A 12,814-nucleotide genomic window follows, 5' to 3' on the forward strand; every position below is an offset into this window, starting at 1 on the left:
CACTCTGGCGAGGACCAGACAGGGCTGTTCTGTGGCCCGTCCGGGGTGTGGCCAGGGATCCCGGGAGGGAAGGGCGCTGTACGTCCTTGGGTGGAGAGGGTAGGTGACTCCGGCTGAAGAAGAGGACTCAGAATGAGGGCCTTGAAGGTGAGGGTCCACACACGCTGGGCCAGGACCCCCAACCTGAAAGCCTTTACCCCAATATGAGAGTCCCTAAATGTCCCGGGATCTGGGACCTAGTAATGTGAGCCCCTTTCAGGGTTCCAGTCTCCCTCCTAACAGTCTGGGCCATCCCCCCCGCCCCCCTCCCCCGTCACCTCCCTAACATGGGGGCCCCTACAGGACCCAAAGCTCTGGGTTTGAACGTCTTCCCTTCGTTCAGGGTACCGGTCAGGACGCAGGCACTGGGAATGCAAGACCCTTTTTTTTTTTTTTTTTCCTTGCTGTCTGGAAACCCCATGGAGTACCCCGGATCCAGTCACATTTCCGGGACCCTGGCTCCTACCATTAATCTAGGAAACCCTCCCCAACAACAACAACAAAAACATCCCAGGACTTGGACCCCCAGGTCATTAGCCTCCCTTTTGGGACCCGCCCCCCCTTCCAGCACCTTCTAGACAGCCTGGTAAACTCCAAGTCCAACCCTCTAGGGGCGAGTCCCCTTCTGGGTCTTTCTTGACAGGACACCCTCCCCCACTCGTGCTGGCAGTTCTGATCTTGCCTTTGGGAAGCTCCCAAAGCATAGGACTGTCCTGGTACCTCTGACTAGACCCACTTTGAGGTGCTTCTCCAGGTGCCTCTAACACCCACCCATCAATCCCTTCCCCCCAGGTTTCCCAGGCATTGATTCGCTCCTTCAGTTCAACCGCCCGGAACCGCTTGGAGAACCGAGTGGCCGAGAAACAGAAACTCTTCCAGGTAGACAGAGTGGAGGCAGGGTAAGGGGAAGGCCGGGAGCCAGAAGTTCGACCTTGAGGGAGGCTGGGGGGTACCATCTTTGCAACCAACACACCTTTCCTATTGGATGGCCCCAATCTCAGGCGGACAATGACCTCCCCGTGCACTTGAAGGGTGGGGGAACCGACAACATTCTCTACCGACTCACCATGGCGCTGTGTCTTGGAGGTGAGTGCAAAGCTGGACTCAGGCTGAGCTGCATGAGGCTGGCTCTAGCTGGAGTAGGGAAAGGGGCTAGTTCTCGGACTGGGGTTTAGAGAGGGGATTGGGCTGTGAGGTGGCCAGGTTTGGGGACAGTACTGGAGTGCAGACTAGCAAGTAGGGATGGAGCTCCCTGGGGATTGTGCTTCTGTCCCAGGAGAGGGCCTAGGGCCCTGGCATCCTGACAGGGGCTGGGTTGAAAGCCCAGGCAGGGCCTGGTCTGGATCAAGCACCAGGGATTCCCCACCTGAAATGCAGTTTTGGGATGGAACTTGACCCATAAACCGGGGGCTGGAATACAGACGTGACTGGCAAGTCTGCAGAGGGTCATAAAAGCCTAAGATAGGGTTCAGGGAAGTGATTAGGGTCTCACTATGTATCCCCTCACACTCCTTTCCTAGGCACCATCTACAGTCTGTATTGTCTTGGCTGGGCTTCCTTCCCCCATAAGAAGTGAGACCAAGAAGCCTTCAGGACCTGAAGGACTTGAACAGACATCAATAAATGTGCTGGCTTCTTGGGGAACCCAACCCAGCTCTGGCCTGTGTGTGTGCCCCTCTATCCATCCTCCCACTAACAAGCAATGTCTGTCCTATGGACTGCCCACTGCCCCAGCCCTGAGTTCCTCATTCTAGACCACATCTATTCTTAGGATGTCACTGCCTCTCAGCCCTTCCACAGGGGTTGAGGACTCCAAATGATGCCCCTGGGCTACCCCTCAGGCTAGTATTCTCACATGGGACAGAGATATATATCCTGTGAAAGTAGCCCCTCTCCCTGCAGAGGCCCACAGGGTGGGAAGGAAGCTACTGAGTATGGTCATGACAAAACAGACTGAGGCAAGTAAGGACAAACTCACTCATGCACAGATAAGAGTGGGACAAACATGAGCCTGGGGGACAAAACCAGGGGTGGCAGTGACACTTCCCACCAGCCCTGCTCTTGCAGCAGGAACAAAAAGTGCCCAGGTCTCTGAGTTCCAGTCTCAGTTTCCACAGAATCTCTGAAGCATCATAGAAAGAATGAGGCTACAGCTCATCTGGGATCCAGTATGAGAAAGGCATGCAGATCCAGCCTTGGGGATAGACACAAAGACCCACAAAACCACCCCCACTCCACCACCAGGACACAGACAGGGCCTGAGCCACCCTTCAACTCTCAGAACAGGAGGCACATCTCAGCAATAACTGGGGTAAATTTATTTCCTACAGGGCCTGGCAGGCTGGGAGCAGAATACAAAGGCACTGGAGCATGTGGGCCTGTTATGGCCTGGAGTTCAGCTGTCTGGATAGTTAATTGAACAGGTGTGCCAGGGTGCACAGGGATGGGGGTGATCCTCCCAGAACTTAGAGAAGGGCCCTTGGGGAATGGAAGCAACACAACTTGGCACAGATATACAAGAAAGGTCATGGACAGGGTGAGAAGTGGGTGTGCAGAAGGTGGAGGACCCATGGGGCAGGGTGTGTTAGAATGTCTTAGAGCCAGGGGTAACTTGGGGCATGGCGTGTTGGGACACATTGGGCCCTAGCTGTTGCCTGAGAAGCAAGATGCCAACGGCTCGGAGAAAGGAAAAGCTAGTGAGTCAGCATGCCCCACAAAGATGTGACTGCAGACAGGATTAGCCCTGGGAGAGACCAAAAAGTCCAAGGTGACACCTATAGTGAGGTGATGAGGGAAGAGGTCTGGGGTTCCCATTCAGGAATACATAGTCAGCTGCAGCCACTGGGGAGAGAAGGGCACAGAATGAGGAGGACGGGAATTGGGAATACCAGGAGCCCTCTGCCCTCACCCAGGGGTTGCTGCAGAAATTGGAGGGAGGGAACCCAGTGCAGGGCTATAGGGGAGGGGTCCCTCCCTAGAAACCCACATTCCAAAATGGGAGTTCTTACCTCCTGGATGTTCACCTGAATTTGTCCAGTGCCATCTTTGTCAAGAGATTTGAAGGCACCTAGAGAAAGGAAGGGTGGGGGTAACAAGCAGTTGGCTTTTAGGATAAAAACATACTAATATATGGAATGATGATAATGGCCAGTAGTTTATTGAGTACTTCATGTCAGGCACTATATAAAGTGCTTTGCATGTATCAACTCATTTAATCCAATTCTGTGAGATAAGTGTCATTTTAAAATTTGGCACAGAGAAGTGATGTGCTGCAGGTCACACAGTGAGAAGGTGAGGAAATTAGGGTTGAAACCCAGACTGTTACCCCCTTCAATAATAATGGCCTCCATGGCGGGTGGAGGTGGAAGAGGGTATGGGGGGTTAAAATGGTAATGGAAAAAATACAATGAAAAAAATGTTAAATAAATAATGCCCTCTACATACCTGTGTGTGCTCCCATTACCCTCTGCCCAAGTCTCACCCTCCAACCAACCTCTAAGCCCTCCAGTTCTAGCCTAAAGACTAGTGAAACTAAGGCTCTGCAGGTCCACTTCCTGCCTTACAGTCAGGCAGGGTTCCTACTCCTGCCCTGAAACAACCAAACCTGGGCAAACTGGTGCCCAAACTGCCTTTGCTTCCACTCTCTGTCTCTGCACTCAGATACCATCCTCAGATGTCCACATACATGGTCTCCTGACACTGTACTGACTACAGTTACTACTGACCCTCTTGCTGGTAAATCCAGTGGGTGTTTCTTAGGGGTTCTCATATGTGACTTTGACATCACCTGCCCTTAGTGTGCACTCCCACCTTCCCCTCACATCCATGACATACCTGTCCCTTTGCTTCTTCCTATGATCTTAATGTACTGTCCTCCCTGGTCTCTTGGACAGCTGAGGGATCATAGCCAAACCTGCCCTGCCCCCTGCCCCCAAACCTGCTGTAGGTCTCAATTGTTTCCACTAATGTCTGAGCACCCCAAAATTGGCATTCACAGCTCTACATATACGCCCATTGACCTTGCTTTCCTTCACTCAACTCTCTCAGGTCTGAGTTCAAATTCTGGCTTTGCAACTTTCTTGCTGAGTGGCTGTGAGCAAGCAATTTTGCCTTCTAGAACCCTAGGTACCTCCTCCATAAAATGGGGATAATTTCTACTTCTCAGAGCCATCTTAAGAATTAATTGCATTAATGTTCAAAACAGCCCTCCTGATCCAGACCCTGCTGACTTCCCCTCACAGCCTTATGTAACACCATCCCACCCTGTTCAGCACACTGAACAGGGATTGAGTCCAACAAAAAATACCAAAAGTGCATTTTTTTCCTGTCTAGGCTTTCACACAGGCTGTTCCCACTGCAACACTCATCCTCACTCTTACCCCTAAGGTCTCAGCTCATATGTGCCTTACTCCAGGAAGCCCTCCTTGACTCAGGATGCCTCTTAAGTTTGAAGCCCTTAGAGCTTCCCCAATTACAAATCTAAACCCACTATGCCCTGAGTTTCCCCTCACAGCCCCCATCACCCTGCCCTGAGCTTTCCCTATCCCAGCAGTAACAGTTCTTTGTAGTCTCTTGATGATTTGCCTTTCCTCCACTGGACTATGAATGATTTCAGGGCAGGATCTGTGGCTGTTTCGGTCACTGCTGTGCCTCTACCATTTCCCGCCTCAGGGTTAGGCTCAAAGATGTTGGCCAGTGGAGGCTCAACAAATAAAATCCCGACCCAGGAAGACAGCTAGGGTATCACTCACGGAACATGGCATCCAGCCTGACCAGGCAGCTGATGAAGTTGTCAAAATCCATGTTCCCTCCTTCATCAGAGTAACGTCGGATGATCATGTTGTAGAGATGTTCATTTAGGTGGAATCCTGACAATGGTTTAGTCTCTCAGGTGTGGGGGCCACATAGCCCAACCCACTCCCAGCCCCAGGATTCAGGCTCAGACCAGCTCAGTGGGGGCTGCCTCAGCAATCCCACCCCTGCCAGCCATACCTGCTGCCTCAAAGGCCCCCGGGAGTTCACTGCTGCCAATGGTCCCTGAACGGTCAACATCAAACTGTTTGTATATGGCCTGTGGGGACAGAGAGGACAGAGATCAACTAAGCATCAGGAGGCACAGCATCTCCATGGCTTAGGAGTCTTCATGCAAGGAGTGTCAGAGGTCACCACACACCTGCCACTTTTTGATATTGTTCCACAAATACTTGAATTCCTCGAAACCCAGCTTGCCTGTTGTGTCACTCTGGCGTAAGAATGTTAAGAATAGCTGTACCAAATGCGTGCATTGTATACCCTATCACGTGGTGATAAGAGCCAGGCAGGGAAGAATGGGCTAAAACCCCAGCTCCTGTCTCACCCTAGTCATGTTACCTTGGGTTTGGTGCTATTTCTCATTGTATCCATACATATTTTACTTTTTTTCCCCCCAAGGTTATTTATTTATTTATTTTTAGAGAGAGGGGAAGGGAAACGAAGGAGAAAGAGAGGAACATCAATGTGTGGTTACCTCTCACATGCCCCCTACTGGGAACCTGGCCCCCAACCCAGGCATGTGCCCTGACTAGGAATCAAACCAGCAACCCTTTGTTTCACTGGCCTGTGCTCAATCCACTGAGCTACACCATCCAGGGTCTATGTTTCTTAATTGATTTTAGAGGAGGGGAGAAACATCGATTTTATTGTTCCACTTATTTACGCATTCCTTGGTTGCTTCTTGTATGTGCCCTGACCTATACAACTTTGGCTATCAGGACAATGCTATAATCGACTGAACTACTGGGCCAGGGTCACTTTATGTTACTAAATGGTAAGGGCTCTGTTTAAACATAACCATGTGGAATTAATAATAAACTTTTCCAAACTACAAATTTCTCACCAGAAAATAGTTCCTAATTCCTCATTTATCTTTTTTTTTCTTTTTTAAAATCCTAACCCGAGGATATATTCAATGACCTTAGGTATAGAAACATTGACTGGTTGCCTCCATATGCCCCCTGACTGAGCCCACAACCTAGGGATGTGCCCTTACCGGGAATCAAGCCCATGACCTTTTGCTGTACAGGGCAATGCTTGAACTACTGAGCCACACTGATCAGGGTGCTAATTCCTCACTCAAAAATCCTTGGTAGTACAAGTAATTTGATTTCCTAAATGTTAGGACATGTAAATGCTCCCAGCAACTTGGGAGCTCTAAGAAAATGAGGTGACAGTAGTGAATACCTGCTGGGTTTGTGATCAGAGCAGAATGAGATATTAGCAGAAAGCCTTTAGCTCAGGAGCTGGCACTTGATAAATTCTCAATAACAATGATAGCTAAGACTTACCAGATTACCTAGTACACATCAGAGAGTTCTAAGCTTCTCAGGAATATCACTTTTTTCACTAAAGCCTCAAGATACCAGCCCCACCAGTGTTATTTCCAAGTCAGAGACAAAAACAGATTCAGAGCTGAAAAATCTACCTGTGTAATATCATAGTAACAGCTAACCAGTACAGACTGTGCTAAACTTTTGGCATATGACTCTAATGTGGTATCACCATCATCATTCAGCCCATTTTACAGAAAGACAAATTGAAGCACAGAGGAGCTTAGTAACCTTGCTAAGGAACAGACCCAGAATTGTTTAACCCTGTGCCACACATATATGTGATCACATGACATGAGTATATATATGCATCTCTACTGACCTATGTGCTGAGTGTGGATGTATCTAAGATCAGCTAAGACTGGCCCATGTGCAAATAGACATGTGTTCCTGTGCATATGCCATCACATAGCTTCATGTATATGGGTGTGCCCTTGTGTGTATATATGCGCACAGGGACATATCTATGGCAGTTATAAGCTTGGGTTCTTAAATCCAAAAGACCTGGAGTCCAAATTCCTATCCTGCCACTTTTCATTTATAACTTCAGACAAATGACTGTCTCAGTTTCTTTATTTATAGAATGGAATAACTGTATATGTCTAACAGGATGGCTGTGAAGTACATGTAAGTGCCAGCTATGACAGCTGATGTTATTATTGATTGCCCCATGTCCACACGTGGATATGTGTTCTAATGTAGTCCTGTCCACATCTGTGGGTATGAAAGCTGTACCCTGGCTCCCACTCATGCTCTCAAAAATTCCTTCTTCACCCAAGACCTCCCCTAAACTGCCCACAAGGATACATCCATCACGGCCACCATACTGCGACATGTGTCAATGCCAAAACCATCAGTCTTCAGATCAGGATCTGTGGGGGACAGATTGAAAGTCAGACACCACAGGTCACAGCTACCCCAGCTGCCATACCTCTAAACCTGCCCTGTGTGTTGACCCCAATCACTCACGTCGGGTCACGACCTTGTTGAGAATGTTCATGAGTTCTGTTGCACTGACCTCCATGTCCTGCAGAAAAGTTTGGGAGGGATCAGGGTGACTGAAAGGGGTCTAGGTGTGTCATGAAGGAGGATAGGAACTTTGGGATTGCCATTGTTGAGTGTGTGTGTGTGTGTGTGCAAGGGCCACCCAAGGAAAAGTATGGAAGAGTTCAGATAGGCATGGGGACCCCAGTTCACTTACATCTCCAGCCAGCTGGGCAAAGAGCCTCCGGAACTGCCGGACCTCCTCACTCTCATTGGCTTCAATGTTGGAGTAATGGGTTCGTGGGGGCTGCAGAGGAAGGAGATCTCAGAGAAGGTAGGGGAGGGGTGCCCTGGCTAGTGCAGACCTAAGTGGTAAGGTCAGAGTGGACTGGGTAGCTGAGTGATCAAAGGAATGAGAGGTTGTCAGTGAATAGAAAGTGCATAATAGCTAAGTCTGAGGACATGACAAGGGAGAAACTTAATGAGAAAGATCTCATTAGATGGAGAAGGGGTGGGGCTTCTCCAAAGGGACAAGGAGGTGTGCTGAAAAAGGCCTCAGAGTGAGAAGAAAGGGCCCAGGTTGTGGAGGGCAGCTTACCGGGGGTTCTGGGTTGTACTGAGCAGCGGCTTCACTGGAGGGAAACAGGGGAATTAGCACCAGAGAACAAGGCCTTCAATGGACAGCCCTAGCCCCAACACCCCCAAGCCCCAGCCTGACACCCTCCCTACCTGTTCCCTCAACCAGCCTTATCTGTCCTTGTCCTCACCTGTCCCTATTCTTGCTACCCTGGTTGCGCCCACAAGGAAACTCAGAGATCTGACCTCAAGGTAGGCTCCACTCCTACCAGAGCACACCTGCCCAATGGATCTTTCTCAATAGATCTATGCAGCCCCTTTGAAGGCTCACTTCATAAAAGCTCTGCCCCAGCTTCTCCAGGCCCTAACTCCTCAGATCCCATCCTCGGAACTTACTTCATAGCTAGGGCGTCCTAACACTTGTGTCTTCCCAGGACCCCACCCAGGTCCATTAGTTCCTGCCCCTTGCAGAGATCATGGCTCAGTGGTCAAGACTATTCAGGCTCCTAATTAGGCTAATTAGGCAACCTGTCCTACCTCCACCAGGACATTTTTCTATTTTGATCCAGCCAGTTCCAGGCCAGGCTGAGCCCCCTCAAGACAATTTCTCCTATCTCAGTAGGCCTCAGCCTCTTCTGGGCACATCTCCTCATTGACCCACCTAGGACAGCCCCGCCAGGCCCAGAAGACAAGCCTTGCCCCAAAGAAGTGACAACTAGCCTCACTGACTCCACCCCCTTAACGTTCGTCTCCAGGTTAGCGGAAGCCAGCGACGTCCAGCCTCAGTAAGCGCCACCTCCCAAAACCCATCAACAGATCCAACAGATCTCGACCCACCAGGTGAAGCCCCGCCCCCATGAACTGCAGTCAACCTCATTAGGGCCCACCCCACCAAGGCCGGTTTCCCAGCCCAGGCCCGGCCCAGCCTAATTAAGGCTCCAGGTCAGTCTCCAGGTTACCCCATTCTATCCTGGCGAGACAAATCTCCAAGGCCCCGCCCCCTCTGGCCCCCCCTACCTGATAGCGCTAATGACTCCGCCCAGGATGCGCATGGCAGTTCCGCCGCCGCCGCCGCCGCCGCCTCCACCTCCACCGCCTCCGCCCCCTCCACTGATCAGGCCTCCGAGGACATTCCCCAGACCCCCGCCCAGACCCCCGCCTCCCCCGTCGCTGCCGCCTTTCAAGAACGAGTTAACCAGGAACATAGCTGCGACTCAAGATTCCTAAAGGGAAGAAAAGGGGTTAGGTGACCGCCTCACCCCGCGCCCGCCTCCTCCCCATAAAAAGAATTTCCTGCAGCTGGACTTGGGAGAACAATATGAGGCTGGGGCTTGAACAGTCAATTCGGGATGGGATCTGAGCTACTAGGGAGGGCAGTTCTTGGGTGGATGCGATAGAGACAAGATCAGGTTTGAAGCCCCTTCCGGATACAAAGGGTCCCTCCCCATCAGGTTTGAGTGGACACATAGGCATCATTATGAGTGTGCTTCTCGGGGACCCCGAAGTAGTGTAAGGCATCCTTTATGTTTTTGGGCGCTCGAATCTGAGCCCCAAAGCTCTAGGACTGGACTGTGGGTCTCGGGGGGTGGGGGTGGGGATCAGGAACGTGGATCAGATTCTCGGCCTAGAGACTCCCGAGACAGGGCTTTGGAAATCCGGAATGTGGGTTTGGAAGTTTAGATACTGACAGCAGCCAGATTACCCTGTCACTGCTGGGTTTGTGGGCTCGGGTCTGAGACCGTGGGTGTAAGACCCGGGCCTGGGACAACGGAGTTCCCCACTAGAGTTGGGAGCACGCATCTAGGATCGTGGTTCTGGAAATTCTCCCACCCCGGGCATAATTTACGGGGTACCTCCCAAATCCGCGGGCTCGCATTTTAGATCCTGAGACACAGGGTATATGGGGTCCAGGGCAGCATAACGGAGACAGAATAGATCTGGAGGTTCGAATCTGAGATCGTAAGGCTGGGGGGCCCCAGAAGCTGGGAGTTTAGGGTTTCGTCGGGCCTGGGGCCGTAAGGGCCGGGATTACGGAATACAAGGGTAGACTGGCCAGGGTGCTCACCACCTCTCTCACAAATCCGCGGGTCCGCTCGTCTAGGCCGCTCCCGGGCCTCTGGTTGCATCCGGCTTCGTAGGGCGGGGCTGGTGACTCAAGCAGCTTGGACTTGGTTAGCCTCTGCCCGGCCGCCCAGCCGGCATCCGCGCGGTCCTATGGCCGTCCTTAACACGCGCCTGCGCGTGTGAGCTCAGCCTAGCTAATAGATTAAGGCCGCAGCGGATGTGCTTCGTCCTGCCTGCTTCCGGCGCTACAGATTGAAGCTCCGCGCTGATTTCATTGGTCCGAGGGCTTCCGAACACCTTTTTAACCCGGGTGAAGACGTATCAAGACGGGAATCCCAAGGTGACCCCGTAGGTTGTAGTGTGATTTTCTTCCCCCAAACCGGTCTTCACCCAGCTACGGATGAATTTCTAGGTCCGCTCGAGAAACAGGAGTCTTGGCTCTCGGCCCTTGTACGGGCCTAGTCGCGACAGCATCTGGAGACTCCGAGTTTTAGTTGGCTCACAGCCCGGGGACGAGCGCCCGCCTTCCTGGCGGGGTCTAAGGCTAGACTCGATTTCCCTGGGCCTTACAACAGCGGTGTGGCGGTCAGACTGGATAGGACTTTGCCGCCTGCGAAGGTTGACTTGTGCCTCCTCCACGCGCACTCCTTTACCCCCTGAGTCAGTAGAAGCATTCAGTAGAATGCTTCACCAGAAGCATTTTTCCTGGACGAGCCCGAAGTGTCATCTGTCTTCCCGTCTCTAATGGCCAAGGCCTGGTTGAGTGGTGGGCAGAAATGCAGAAACTGAGAGAAAGGGCACCTCCAGCTGCCTTTAGAGGATTTTCTCTTGCTCTCTGGTTCCAGTTGCCAACATATGCCCCCACAGTTCTTTTCCAGGCTTTTCAGATGAAGCTAAAGATAGCTTCCAAGCAGTTTGACTTCTCTGGAGCCAGCCTCTCCCCTGGAGGCTGGCTAGGCTTGAGTTTAAATCCTGGCTGTGCCCCTTAATAACTCTGGCGTACTAAAACAGTGACTTGAAATTTCTGAGCGATGATCTTTTCATTTGTAAAGTGGGAACAAAGGTTCCTATTCCTCCCTCGCTAAACCCCTATTATAATTAAGTGATTGTAGCTATTATTCTCTGTGTGTATCCACGTAGTCCCCGACTCCTGCAGCCCACGTGGATTCCTCGGAAGGTTGACTCTTGCCCATTCTTACATAATACCGACAATAACTCCTAAACACTTTAGGCATATCTGCTCATATACCTTCATAAGGGTCTATATATTATCTCCATTTTACAAATAACTAAACTGACTCAGGTTAAACTCCCTAGTTTGTTCTCTTAACCACCACCCTAATGCATTGATTCTTCAATAATATAATTAATATGACAATAGCTCCGATAACAAGATCAAAACAGATAAAACCCATAGTCACTACTAATGCTACCTGAGGGCTTGCTGGAACCAGGGCAAGAAACTGCTACACAAGACTTGTCTATGAAGCAGTAACTAACAGGAGAGAAAATGGAGAGACTGAATGCAAGATGAACTGCCTGAGGTCACAGAGGGTGTCAGGACCAGGTCTGAACCTGGGCTTGGCTATGCCAAATGTTTGGTGATGACTAATCCAGATTCCCTTCTCACCACACCCATCCCCGCCCGACTGAGCAGCTTCTGTTTGCCCTCTCCAGGGCTTGCTTGCTGCCAGGCCTTTCACATGGGCTCTGCCCTCCACCTAGAATACTGCACCTCATTTTTTCCCTGGTTTTGTAGGTATTCAATGAATGAAATGTTTTGTGTGGACTTTGAGGTATCAGGAGTCACTCCTAGGAAGCCCTCCCTGTCTCCACCCCTATCTGAGACAACGTGCAGCTTCCAGTTAACATGCTTGTAATATGCACATTCTCATAGCACTCTGCCAATTACAATCATATTGTCATCCGGGTCTGCCCAACCTCTAACCCTGGCCAACTCTAAGTCTTAGACCTTAGTCCATCTCTCTGACCCACTCATGCCACAGGAGATCTCCCTCATTTGCATGGCTTAAATTCCATCTTTAGGCTATCAATACCCAAATTTCTATCTTTAACCCAGACATCTTCAGGCTCCTGCATCATACCATCTCCACAGGGGTCTTAAAGGTGTCTCAAGCTTCACACATCCTAAACTGACCTACCTCCCAAACCTGCTCCCTCTCCACCTTCACCATCTAGGTTAATGGCACCTCTGCTTTTCCAGTGACTAAGATCACATACCCCAAGGTTGTCTTGACCTCTCTTTCACACCCATTCCAACCTGTCAGCAAACTTCTTTGACCCTACCTACAGAATCTAAATTCTCCCCTCCCACTGCCCCACCCTGGCCCAGGCTCCATCCTCTCCCTCCTGGACCTCACAGGAACCTCTTCCCCATCTCTTGTCTCCCATCCCCTCCCCACAGTCTGCTCGCCACATGCAGCCAGAGGGAGTCTGTAAACTCAAGTCAGATCAGGGCCCTCTGGACTCAGCCTTCTGTGGCTCCACCTTACTCCATGTAAGAGTCAAAGTTCTCATCTTAGCCTACATGGCTCACTTGGGCATCTGCCTGCAAAGCAAAAGGTTACTTGTTCAATCTCCCATCAGGACACATGCCTGGGTTGTGGCCTGGTCCCAGGTTGGGACACATGTGAGAAGCAACCAATCAGTGCTTCTCTTCCTCTCTCCCTCTCTTCCCCTCTCCAAAATAAATATTTTTTAAAAACAGTCAAAGTTCTCACCACAGGCACCAAGTCACTAGTGATCTGTCTTGTCACCTCTGTATT

General features: G+C 50.8%; 2 protein-coding genes across 4 annotated transcripts; one reads left to right on the forward strand and one right to left on the reverse strand.

The window, feature by feature from the left end:
- LOC114511499 (cytochrome c oxidase subunit 7A1, mitochondrial) lies at nt 1-1,699 on the forward strand. 2 transcript variants are annotated; one of them, XM_028530197.2, is made up of 4 exons: nt 1-147; nt 832-918; nt 1,041-1,125; nt 1,560-1,699. In XM_028530197.2, exons 1-4 carry the CDS (start codon nt 133-135, stop codon nt 1,613-1,615), a joined length of 243 nt encoding a protein of 80 aa, XP_028385998.1. In that variant the 5' UTR covers nt 1-132; the 3' UTR covers nt 1,616-1,699. The 2 variants fall into 2 exon arrangements, with proteins under 2 accessions (XP_028385998.1, XP_028385997.1); XM_028530196.2 differs by lacking the exon at nt 1,560-1,699 and having other exon boundaries at nt 1,041-1,229.
- A 636-nt stretch (nt 1,700-2,335) lies between these two features.
- Nucleotides 2,336-10,180, reverse strand: CAPNS1 (calpain small subunit 1). Of its 2 annotated transcripts, none has more exons than XM_028529858.2 (11): nt 10,030-10,180; nt 8,982-9,187; nt 7,987-8,020; nt 7,606-7,695; nt 7,374-7,431; nt 7,212-7,276; nt 5,213-5,281; nt 5,032-5,110; nt 4,791-4,907; nt 3,048-3,106; nt 2,336-2,880 (listed from the first exon to the last, which is right to left on the reverse strand). In XM_028529858.2, the coding sequence occupies exons 2-11, from the start codon at nt 9,167-9,169 to the stop codon at nt 2,854-2,856; spliced, it is 786 nt and encodes a 261-aa protein (XP_028385659.1). In that variant the 5' UTR covers nt 9,170-9,187; nt 10,030-10,180; the 3' UTR covers nt 2,336-2,853. The 2 variants fall into 2 exon arrangements, with proteins under 2 accessions (XP_028385659.1, XP_028385660.1); XM_028529859.2 differs by having other exon boundaries at nt 10,033-10,157.
- Between the last annotated feature and the right edge of the window lie 2,634 nt (nt 10,181-12,814).

Source organism: Phyllostomus discolor, chromosome 12, assembly GCF_004126475.2.
Source record: "Phyllostomus discolor isolate MPI-MPIP mPhyDis1 chromosome 12, mPhyDis1.pri.v3, whole genome shotgun sequence".
Taxonomy (NCBI): Eukaryota; Metazoa; Chordata; class Mammalia; order Chiroptera; family Phyllostomidae; genus Phyllostomus; species Phyllostomus discolor.